The sequence below is a fragment of the Apteryx mantelli genome, chromosome 2, assembly GCF_036417845.1.
Source record: "Apteryx mantelli isolate bAptMan1 chromosome 2, bAptMan1.hap1, whole genome shotgun sequence".
In the NCBI taxonomy this organism is placed as follows: Eukaryota; Metazoa; Chordata; class Aves; order Apterygiformes; family Apterygidae; genus Apteryx; species Apteryx mantelli.
The window spans coordinates 17,481,970-17,494,752 of NC_089979.1; the positions used below are offsets into that span (position 1 = coordinate 17,481,970).

A 12,783-nucleotide genomic window follows, 5' to 3' on the forward strand; every position below is an offset into this window, starting at 1 on the left:
ACTGTTAATTCCTTTAGACTGCTCAGCCAAATTGTCTGGAATAAAAGACTCTCTAAAATTCGGATAGCAAACAACACTACAACTGGGGTTGTGCCTGAAGTACAGCGAGTGAATGCTATCCCATGAAGTTCATAGAGTCTGTGCAGCTAAGATCAATGTACAGAGGAACTGCTACAGGTCCTCTCAAAAGCACTCAGCCTTTCTTGACGGGTTCCTCCAGAAGCAGCTTAACTTGCTCAAAACTTTTATTAGATATTGTAAAAATCACTGTTTAAACTAGGAAAGTTGCTATACTCTTTTTTTTCTCCTCATCTGATTTTCAAGACTTGGTAATGGAAATGCCTATTATTCTGTGAACAGTGGAGTAATGCACTTAATTCTAACTGTCCAAAATCCTATAAATATCTAGTTAGATTAGATGACATGATACATTGTGTGCCAAATTAAAACTTGATTTACTATGCAATCTCATTGAATTCTCATTGAAAGCAGTGAATTTGCAGGGTCCATAAATCACTGATAACATTGATTGTCTTTGATCATCACTCTTCTTGAAAATTGCAGTTCAATGCTTATGTAACATTATTGTAAATATCACTGAAACCTACAGGAATAAGCAGGTATTTACATTTAAAAATAAACTAAGAGAAGACTAAATAAATAAATATATGCATTTTGAAAATTCATTATGAAAAACCAACAAGGAACAGCATACAAAGAAGATGGTAATTGATTTAGAGAATACAATATAAAATTATATGAAATTAATTTTCATGAGGAATTACTCAAATGTTTCCTTTCTTGCTGGGATTTATTCAGAAGAAAAAATGTGGCATGTGTGTATGTATATAAATAATAACTTGTCTATGCCCAGAAAAAAGTAAAAAAAAAAAAAAACCCAAACTTTTGTACTCTTATAATCGTCACACACATCATCACAGTATCAGAGATATTCCTTCTGCATGAGCCCTCATGCATATTCAAATATAGAACCTAATTTGAATTCTTAATACCTTGAAAAGCTTTTCTAAGCCAAGTCCCCACTTGCATATCACTTTGAAAAATCTTCCCCTTTCAACATATGGTTAAGATCAGAGAAGTATGTTTGCAAAAATGACATCTTGGCAATCTGCATATTTTTTGCATTTATGCCTTCATATCGCATTTGCAAGTTTGTAGGTTAGATAAATTTTCTAAATTCATGACAAAATAAATTTAATTTGCTTTTTGAAAATATTGAGTAGGAATTTCAAAAGTAGAATGTTTTTTAAAATCTCATCTCTGCTTGTTGGATATTTAGAACTGTTAGCAGCATAATGTCGGATTGTCTCAAAATCTTACAAAAGTATTGTTTTCTCACCATTCCTCTGAATATTGTTCTCCCTGTTTCATAACTGGAAATCAAAAGAACAGGGAGTGATAAGCAATTCTTGCAAGGAATTTAGGTGCTTAACTGCTGTTTAGATACTGCCTTTTGATCGCATTGAAGCTGAGCAGTGTTAGGTACTTAAGTATCTTTGAGGATTGGTGCTAAGTGGTTTCACACAGGTCTTGCAGAGTTGTAAGACAGAGAAATGTATAGAGTTTCTCAGAGTTCTGTACAGAAATCACTGCAAGCATTACCTTTCCTCTCTTTCTGTCTTGATCACGTATTATTGTTGGACTCGTTGCACAGTGGCGAAGATGGGGAACTGTTATTCTTCATGAATTTTTCCTATCAGTTATTTGTTTGTGTTTCACAACTGACATCGAAGCAATTATGAAAGTGATAGAAATTCAGGTGTTAAAAGAGGATTGTATATAAATGATTATTAAATTTTCTTTTATTAGTCAGGGCACCATGCACTTTGAAGTCAGTGGCAGAACTTGTCAACTTCAATATGAGAAAGAACAGTTCTTGTCACTTTATAGTACAGTTGAAGATGGATTCTCTATTCCAGTGGCTTCACAACTTAAGGCACCAAACATGTTCAAGGCAATTGATGTCTTCCCAGCTGTGAGGTTTTGGCTATGAGGATTTGCCTGCAAGATTGAAGCCAAATAAATAACAATTAAATGATATTGTAGATGGAGGGATATAGGAACCGAGCACAGTAATTCTCTCATTTATCAAGCTAATGTTTGCATTACAAATGCTAAGAAGATATCTGGTGTGCTTTTGGTTATATTTAAAAGTAGTTACTATCCTTTTTATTTGTAGTAAGTGTTGATTCATGAATCAGAACAAAATGCATCATGTTGTGTCTGGTTCATGTTTTGCTGATGGCAGCAAAAATTCATTTTGGCAAAAATCTCTAAACAGATGTGGTTCAGAAATAGCAGACATGCTCACTGACTCAGCCTCTGTTTTTAAACATAGTCACTCTGTTTGTTTATTTATTCTTTTAAGTATTAGCATAGTATAGCAACATTTTTAATGAACAGCTTTTAGATTGCTGGGAACTAGGATAGATTTCTCTCTCCATTTCATTTATAGAAAATAAATATAATGAGTTCTGTAGTACAATATTTTTCCAAAGCCCTTTTATTTTTGAGTCTAAAGGAAAGTTATTCCAATGTCTTTAGTCTTTTATGAGTACTCCTAGTCTTCTCCTTTTAACTTATGCAAGCCAAAAACCTTTTCCACTCATTATTCTTTTTATTCTCAGATGGCACAAGCTTCATTAATTAAGCTATGAAAATTTACCTGTACCAACTTTTTCAGATCAGTAAATGATAAAACATATTTAAATAAACATGTACAGGTCCTTCAAAATCATTTAGCTAGTATGTTAACCATTGTTTCAATGGAAATACTACTTCTGTTAAGTAATAATTAAAAAGAAGAAAATAGATCTTGATTTTCTGATTTCTCTTTAAATCACAAAACCAAAACTTCATTGATATATTTCATACACTACTGTATTCCTTTCACAGTAAAAGACTTGAGCCTGTAAAGTGATGAGGTTCCTCAACTTTGTTACATTTAGTGAATGCTAAAAGTGCTCCTTAATTAGCAAGATTAAATCCAATGTTTTTACTTTAGTGTGTCTATTTGATCATACAATAATCTAGCAGAATTTTTAAGGAACAAAAGCTGGTATCTTAAATTTCTAAATTACCCTATTAGGAGGTGTGACAGTCATTAAGAAATTTCTTCCTGGTAGGACTGAGTCATTACATGTGTTGTGGAATTCTTTAAAACTTTTGTTCAGTGATCTTATATTCTTTCAAAATTATTTTTTAAATTTTCTCTTAACTTTTCAGAAATATTGACTGATTTCAGGCTTTAGATCACTTTTTATTCCTGTTATCACTTTAACTAAGCAGAAAAAAAATTCCTTTTTGGGTGCGCTTCAAACATTTGGGTAACAAACTAAATTACTGAGATAAAACATGATATTGCTCTATTGAAAGGTATTTCCATTTCTGAAAGTAATAACACTACACTCACAGTCAATTTTATTGACTCACAAAAAAAAGACACAAGATTCTCAAAAATAATTTTGGGGATATTAGACAGGGTGCATATATATACCTTTATGACGATACACAGCATCAGTCATTTTCTCTTACCTTCTTGAAGAATGAGATCTGTGAATCACTATGTGATATCACTATCACTAAGTAGTTCTGTTGTTAGAAGATTTTGTAAATCTTCTCCAATATGAATGCTACGAGTTTATTCAGCACAAGACTGTATGTTATAGAACATGCTACCATGAAAAAGATATTCCCATAGTTGTTTTTGAAACAAAAGATCTATTAAAATTATCCTCATTAAAATAACTATGATGTAAAGATTTTAATTGTGAAAGGGTCTGTCATCTGATATTTAGGAAATTACCCATGAAGAGCTTTGATTTTTCAGTATAATGTTGCTGCTGCATTTCTTGTGTCAGACTGCCTATGATAACAATTAAACTAAATTTGCTTGATGAAAACATTTTTGGTTAAAGCACAAGAGGAAATCATGAAATTTTTGCATCTCATTCATTGTAAAATGAATGGAACAATGCTAATCAAAATAATAAAAAGTAGATTATAAAAATATCTGCTGAACCCAGTATAATAATTTTGAAATAATTGAAATATGAAGCAATTACTTGTTAGTACCCTAACTTTGCATTAGTGTTTCAAGTCTAACATGTTAAACCTTAAATAATCGTTTATCTAAAAGGTAACAAACTCTTCTTCTCAGTAAGAAAGTATGGATTGCTAAGGAGTGATTTTAAGGACATTCTACATTTTTTTTAACAGCTGAGGATGCTTGTGGAGGAACTATGAGAGGATCCAGTGGTATCATCTCCAGCCCCAATTTTCCTAATGAATACCATAACAATGCAGATTGCACATGGACAATTGTGGCAGAACCTGGCGATACTATCTCACTCATATTTACAGATTTTCAAATGGAAGAAAAATATGATTACTTGGAAGTAGAAGGTTCTGAACCACCTACAATATGGTAAGTCAATTATTGTAATTTTTAATTTGTTTAAAAAAAAAAAGTTGATAAAAATGTGAAAGGATAACTTGTCTTTCTTTTGCTTTAGTCAACACAATGGCCTTGCTAAAACCAAAAATTACTATGGCGTAAATGTCAATTTTTTAATTGCAGCCGTAAAATATCTTCCAAATATATTCCAAGTGTGAAACATCAACATGAAAGGCACTGTAGACTCATTTACTTTATTGTCTGTGGGTATACCTAACCACTATCGTGTTAAAAAAAAAAAGTATTTAGAAACAGAATGGGTGTTGTGCTGATAAGGAATTGTGGAGCCTTCTGGGAGTTTTACAACATGTAGGGGGGACTGAGCACAGAGCTGGGTGAAGTTGCACTGGTCACACTTGCTCACAGATTTTCCCTGGTGGAGTTTCTGTCCACTCAAGCGTCTCACAACGTAATGGGCCTGGGGGTATGGCCAGTGTTACACGGTTCTGGAAATTTCCATCCTGATCTGTGCGATACATTACCCAGAGCTGAGTAGCCACAGCAGTTTTTGATTTGCTTTTTTCTAGTGATATTACCGTCAGAGAGGATTTCTGTTTTTTGCTGACTTAGCAGTTGTAACAATGTTTCCAAGTGTGCTTCTGCAATTCTTGGTCTCAGTGTAGCTGCATTGTATAAAACAATTAGAATAAATAAAATGGTAAACAATCTCTTTCAAGATCAGATTCAGTTCAGTTGGAAAAAATATGATGCATGTTGTGGTTTTCTGGCCTGGTAATTTTATGGTAACATAGTATCACACCATTCAGAAAGTATTTCACTACGACATATGTTTGAATATAACAAACAAATGTATTTGTTATATTGGTTTAAACATACGGCTGATTTGCAAAGAAGAGGATATATACAAAATCATAAATAACCGTGACGCTTTCCAGTAAAATCTTAAGAAGTTCTTAACTGTTTCACAAAGCATTACGAGGGCACTGCACAACAGGCAGGCTAAATTGGCTAGCCCATGTCAATAAAGTCTTGTTCACTTCTAATCAATACAGAGAAAAAAAAACCCAAAACATAAACTCAACAAAACAAATTAATCTTAAATTTATAATAAAATATCCCAAATTAGCTAGTTATATTATTTTGAAAATAACAGTCTCAATTTCTACAAATGATGTTTGTAAGATATTTCTGAGGTATAACAGGAGTCTCTACACTGTATCTCAGCTATAGGGTACAGTATTTCATAATATAAGTCAATTCATACTGCCACCTATGTAGCCATTCAGAGAGACCTGGCCAGGCTGGAGAGGTGGGTGGAGAGGAACCCCATGAAGTTCAACAAAGGGAAGTGCAGGGTCCTGCACCTAGGGAGGAATAACCCCAAGCACCAGGACAGGTTGGGGGCTGACCTGCTGGAAAGCAGCTCTGCCAAGAAGGACCTGGGAGTGCTGGTGGACAACAAGTTAAGCATGAGGCAGCAACGTGTCCTTGTGGCCAAGAAGGCCAATGGTATCCTGGGGTGCATCAGGAAGAGTGTTGCCAGCAGGTCGAGGGAGGTGATCCTCCCCCTCTACTCAGCCCTGATGAGGCCACATCTGGAGTAGTGTGTCCAGTTCTGGGCTCCCCAGTACAAGAGAGACATGGCACTACTGGAGCAAGTCCAGCATAGGGCTACAAAGATGATTAGGGGACTGGAGCATCTCTCTTATGAGGAAAGGCTGAGAGAGCTGGGCCTGTTTAGCCTGGAGAAGAGAAGGCTGAGAGGAGATCTTATCAACGTGTACAAGTATCTGAAGGGAGGGTGTCGAGAGGATGGAGCCAGACTCTTTTGAGTGGTGCCCAACGACAGGACACGAGGAAATGGGCACAAACTGAAACACAAGAAGTTCCATCTGAATATGAAGAAAAACTTCTTCACTGTGAGGGTGACAGAGCACTGGAACAGGTTGCCCAGAGACGTTGTGGAGTCTCCTTCTCTGGAGATATTCAAAACATGCCTGGATGCAATCCTGTGCAACGTGCTCTAGGTGACCCTGCTTGAGCAGGGGGGTTGGACTAGATGATCTCCAGAGGTCCCTTCCAACCTCAACCATTCTGTGATTCTGTGATTCTGTAATTACCAGTATTAGAATATTAATGAATTGCCATTGATTTTTCAAACTGTGAAACTTAAGTCTTTTGAACTAGCTGTCAGCTAAATTATTTTCAAACAAGAATTTATTATAATTATTAGTGAGGTAACACCAATGACATATAGAAAATATGAACCACTTGAACTGCTAAATCTTCATTTGCTTGTTCTTAGTGCATTTTATGTATTCAGTCATGAGCTTCAAACAGTGATTTAATTTTTCTGCAGACTCAGAAGGCTTTGACTATACCTAAATTATATAATGAAGTTAATTTCTATATGGAAACACTCAAATTATCTATTTACAAAACCTAAAAACATTACAATGCTAATTTAATAATTGCTCATGTAGAAAAGCAGATTGAGAGCACATCCTTTTTTTAACTTGTCATTTATATTCCCTGAATGAGATTGATGTACTCAGTTATGCAAAAGTATCCCCCCCATATGCTAGGAAAAATAGATTTGGAAAACTTAATTAACCAAGATTTGTTAATCAGATTTACCATGGTAGTACTTTATATGCCCTTAGAATATAGCTTGAAATTTAGTTCAAGATATCTTCATTTATAAAGTCTACATAGAAGTATACATCTAACACTAAAACCAAGTTCTTGATGCCACTCTGGACAGTCAAATAGTACATATTTTAAAACTCCTAAAACACATTGATTGATCTTGATAGTAGCACTGTAGAATCATTTTTTAGATATTTTGTTGTTTTACATGACTATTACACCTACTGATAGCAAAAAAAACCCAAACCTTTCTCCTTCTGCACATCTAACTGTATAACAACATATCACTGTAGGTTCTAACTAAAACAATGAGCTAAAATATATGCAAAGCAGCTAGCCTGGGGCTCTCCATGGGAAACGACCAGGAAGCCTGCAGGAAATGCTAGCTTTCCCTGGTCTTCCAACCAGTCATCACCCTGTTGCAGTTAGGTCAAGTCTTCCTTCAAGAAATCCTTGATAAACCATTTTCATTAAATACCCCCCAAAATTGCACAGATACCTTTCAGCTTGTTTCCGTCTGGTGTAGCAATATCTTTTGGTGGATAGACGCGAAAGCACTTGCTGTTTCTAAAAGAAAGTAATGGTTGTCATAAAGCATGGGCTTGAAGCTGTAATTCAGAGAACCATCACTGCGGTCTGGGTGAGAATCACAATTTCCTTTTAAAGAGCCCATAACTATGCAAATTTTTTAACTTTATTATCTGTTAACATGCAGATGTACATTAACATGAAGGTGTTTTGGAGTCTATTTTACTTCTGCCTTGACAAGAAAAAAAAAGCTTTCGGCTCTGTTCTCTCTAGGTGGGAGGACGCTCCTAAGGAAACCTTCGCACGGGGTTTTAACCTTCGCCCCACCCGCGGCTCGTTTACACAACCCTGACAGGGCGTCTGAGTTCTCTGCTAGCCACGAGAAACGTTGGGGGCGGCGGCCGCGAGCTGAGTGAACGGCGGCTGCGAAGGTCCCCGCCGGGCCGGGCCGGGCCGGGCCGGGCCGAACGGGGGCGCCCGAGCACGGCTCCACGGGCGGTGACACCGGCGCAGGCTGCAGGCGGCAGCGGCGGCGCGGCGTTTGGCGGGCTCGTAGTCTCGCGAGAAGAGACGCGGCGGTCGGCGGAAGGAGGAGCCTTCGGCTTCGCGCTTCCCTCCGCCGTGAGGGCGGCGCGGGCGGCCATGAGCCGGGCGAGGCGCGGCGCGGCGGCGAAGCCTGCGGCGGGCTCGTAGTCTGGGACCAGGGGGCCGGTACGTCCTCATCCCCGGGGGAGTCGAAGCAGCCTGGGCCTCGCTGGCCGTGCGGCGGCGGCCAGGTGCCGTGGCGGGCTGGCGGCTCAGCGCGAGGAGAGCGGTGCGGCCAGGGCGGGGGAGCCGCGGCCGCGCGGGGCCGGCGGGGAGCGGGGAGGCCGGCGGGGGGCAGCCAGCGGGGCGGGGGAAGCCTTTCCCCAGGGCGGCTCCCGCCTGGGCCCGGCTTCGTCTGCTCTTGAGTTGTCCTTGAGAGCGTGGCAGCGGGTCGGGGCACCGTGAACGGGCTCGGCAGCTGGCAGGGAACATGCAATAGTGCTGTTGCATGCTAGGAAGGTGGATTTTGTTTGTTTGTTTGTTTGTTTATTTATTTTTCCACGGAGGTGGATCAAACACTGAAGCAGGTTGCCCGGAGAGGTTGTGGAATTGCTGCCCTTGGAAGTGTTCATTCCTGGTCACAGCCCTCGGCACTCTGTTAGGCCTGTGTTTTGCACCAATAGGTGCTGGTTTTTTTTATATTCCACAAGAAAGGCACTCTCCCTCAGGAAAGATAACTATTAACATCTGAGAAAAGGTGATAGCAAGTTGTAAAATCCTATGTCCCTTCTGATGCTGAGAGCCCCAACATAATACAGCATTGGACGGCCCTCTAGTTAGGCCATGGCATGCTGCACAAATCCTGTCTGTGGTGGGGTTAGCTGGTATTGTGGTCTTTAGATTTAGGATTTTCTTAAAATTACTGTGGAAAATGTGTTGCTTCACTTCAAGATAAAGACAAGGACAAGGACATGGTGGTGGCATCATTCCTGGTGCCAGATGGATGCCATCTCCAGGCTCTTACATTGCTATTAGCTGGCTAAGTTCATCCTATGTCAAGGGATATGTGCAGTACAGCACAGTCCTGAAGGTGAAGGTCAAGTGGTATGTGCAGTACAGTATGCTATAGTACTTTCCTCCATCTTTTCAGGTTAGCATGTTGTGTGGACCACTAACTCCTTGATGTACAACGGTCCTCTGGTTAGGACCCCTACAACCTGCTTTGAGCAGGGGTTTGGACTAGATGACCTCCAAAGGGCCCTTTCTGTGAAATTTGAAATACGATGCAATTACTGCTTATAAAGCAACATGACTGAACTCATTACTCTCTTAGTGATGGTGTCTTCTTGGGAATTTCAGACCGATTTCTATTTTATTTTCCTAAAATATAAAGGAAGCTTAGAGTTTTCCATATTAAATCAGAGATTTCTTTAGACCATTACTTTATATCTGGCTGTAGCCAAATTATCATTGCTCCCTGTAGAAGCACCTAGGTATAGCCAACGAAAAATAATACATACCAGATTAAATTTATGTTGGTCTAACCATAGACAATTTATTTCTGTCTTTAAATATTTTGAATAGTTCATTATGTGATATTACATATTATGCAGATCATATTAATTACCTTAAAATAACCAACTATTAAAAACAGTGGCTAAAAATATCTCTCTCTTGCAACAGTAATTCTGCATTTTTCAAAATTCTAATTTTTCAAAGAGAAATGCTTCCTTTACATTCATTTAAAATAGAGTTTTGCAGAGAGGAATTACATTTTGCCAGAAGATAGTTCTCTCAATTCTGATGAATAGAAAGCATCCAATTTTAAAAGGATTGATCTGAGATCTTTAATTATTTTGATCCTTATAATAAAGGTCTTTGGGATATCCTACTAGTTTAAGACTCCCTCATGGTTTGTGTGGCCTAGAAACAATAAGAAGACAAAAAAAAAAAATTGGGTCTCCATTTGGGTTGCCGAATTAGACTTTATTCCAAGTCACTTGCTATCTGTTTTACAGAACCACAGAATGGTTGAGGTTGGAAGGGACCTCTGGAGATCATCTAGTCAAACCCGCTGCTCAAACAGTCACCTAGAGCATGTTGCCCAGTACCATGTCCAGACAGCTTTTGAATATCTCCAAGGATGGAGACTCCACAACCTCCTGGGCAACCTGTTCCAGTACTCAGTCATCCTCACAGTAAAAAAGCTTTTCCTTGGATTCAGATGGAGCTTCCTCTGCTTTGGTTTGTGCCTGTTGCCTCTTGTACTTTCACTGGGCATCATGGAAAAGAGTCTGGCCCTGACCTCTTTACACCCTGCCTTCAGATATTTATAGACATGGATAAGGTTCCCCCTCAGTCTTCTCCAGGCTAAACAATCCCAGTTTGCTCGGCCTCTCTTTGTATGAGAGATGCTGCAGGCCCTTAATCATCTTTGTGGCCCTTTGCTGGACTCTCTCCAGTATGTCCACATCTCTCTTGTACTGGAGAGCCCAGAACTGGACACAGTAATCAAGATGTGGCCTTACCAGTGCTGCGCAGAGGGTTGAGGATGCCTCGACCTGCTGGCAGTGCTCTTCCTAAGGCAGCCCGGGTTACCATGCCCCTTCTTTCCCCTGGGGCAGATTGCATTGTTTCCTACCAGTTGGGGTTCCATCCTTGACCTGGGAATATTCCTGATGAACTTTTCAATGGGCATTACATTTTTACGTTCTTTTTTTATTTTTATTTTGAACTTAATTTGTTTACTCTTCTAGATAAACATAGGTAAGGAGAATTTAGTGAATAGGCTTCATTCATTACAAATTTAGAGCATCTTTCATAATTTCACTTTAAGACTTTTGTGAAGTGGTTTGTCATGGAAGAAACTTTGATATCTGGAGGATGGAAACTCAGTTGATAACACTGGAAAACATCTAGTCTTAGAGAAATAGCTAATATCTGTGTAATATTTGACCAGCAGCTTTAAACAGCATTCCTGAATCTAACAATATATCTCTTAGATTTTATAAGAAAATAATAGCATTTTAACTTCAAATATTGCCCTAAAATGGCACTTTCTGGCTTTTTTTTTTTTCTGAATCCACACTTACAATCCCCAATAATGAAGCTTTAAAATACTAGTATGTTTAAGAAAAGCACTTAGCCAAGTAATATGCAGTATCTTTATGCAGAAAAATGTTTAAATATTCATAGCGATTAAACTTTTAAAAAGAAACTAATAGTAGAATTAGGTGGAGTAAATTTTGTGGAGAACCTCCCCCCCCCATTTTATAAAGTATTGCCATTTTGGATCAGAGCATGATTATGTAGCTTAGTGTCTAATATTGGGCAATAGCAGTTGCTTAGGGAAAGAAAAGAGTAGGAGACAGCAGGATGATACAGTGCAGTTATTTACCTTGTAGACTTGCAACTTCTGTAGCGAGTGATTTGGGAACTTGATGAACCAGCATTTGCCTTCGTATCATGTATTAAATGGCTGTAAATGGAACTTTTTTCAATTAACCACTCTTCAAGACCCTCTGGAGAATTACGTTATTAAATAAGTTTTTTTTTTTTTTTTTTTAATCCAAGTAGACTGTAGCAATCAGTTCACTGTTGTTCACATGTTCATTTATTCATTAAAATAACCCTAATAGATGTGTCAGTCATAACTTTCATCTACAAAAACCATATTGGTCTTTTCTTTAAATGCATCTGTGTCTACAAATTCTTTTACTATTTTAGCCAATTCTTTGAAGTAATTAAACATATTGGCCTGTGGCCTCTTCACTTTGAAATAACTTGGCTTCTCAATTCCCTTTCAAGTCCTGAATGCCTGCTCATTAACCTTGCCTGAGGGTCTGTTTTCCTCAAGCTCCTCCTCTCCCTGGCCCGCTCCTCCTCCCTTCTGAGTACTATTCCAGCGTGCCTAATGCCTTGGATAGCTTCACACATTCTCACAGAACTTGTAGCCCGGATGGCATGTTGTAAAAACATCACTCTGGAGGCTTGCAAGATGCATGACAACAGCACATGACCTCGGGCATTTTGAACAGAAGGTACAGAAAAATTAATAGTTAGATCTTAGAGCTGTGGAGAAGGGCCCAGAGGAAAGTGCTATGCAGCCTGGGCATGGCCCATTCACTCCAGAGGTGTCTACCTGCCGTCAAGTAGTGTCACTCTGTGTTTGTGGCCTGGTGCCCAGGGATCTTTCCCTGGGACGATTGGTTGTAGCACAATGTAATGGGTAGCACCTATAACAGGTAGAAGCAGGTCTCTCATTCCCTCTTCCTCAGCTGGAGTTTTTCTAAAATACATATGGTATCAGGTTTACCGTCTTCTATGCCTTTGCTATCATTGACAATTTAATGAAGGCTAAAATCAGTATTTCCTGCCTCTTGGTCCTGTTTTACTAGTGCTATAAAAGGATAAAATGATAAACATTCAGTGCTGTACAGAACTTCTAAGCAATATAAGTGAAGGATATATCAACTAGTGTTAATTAAAAGCAAAGTGAAGATGAGCAGGTGAGAGTTATTTTGGAGGAGGGTTATAGTTTTTGGGGAGATGCAGCTAATTCGTTTTAGACATCTTTGTATTCTGTTTTCAGTTGACAGTTCAGTTATGATAGAAGTTAATCTTCAGGAGGCATATAAAAATTA

General features: G+C 38.7%; 1 protein-coding gene across 1 annotated transcript in view; it reads left to right on the forward strand.

The window, feature by feature from the left end:
* Positions 1 to 12,783, forward strand: part of CSMD3 (CUB and Sushi multiple domains 3) — a 734,654-nt gene that overhangs the window by 209,151 nt on the left and 512,720 nt on the right. Inside the window, 1 exon segment of the mRNA XM_067292283.1 lies at positions 4,240 to 4,447. Coding sequence (XP_067148384.1) covers positions 4,240 to 4,447 — 208 coding nt within the window.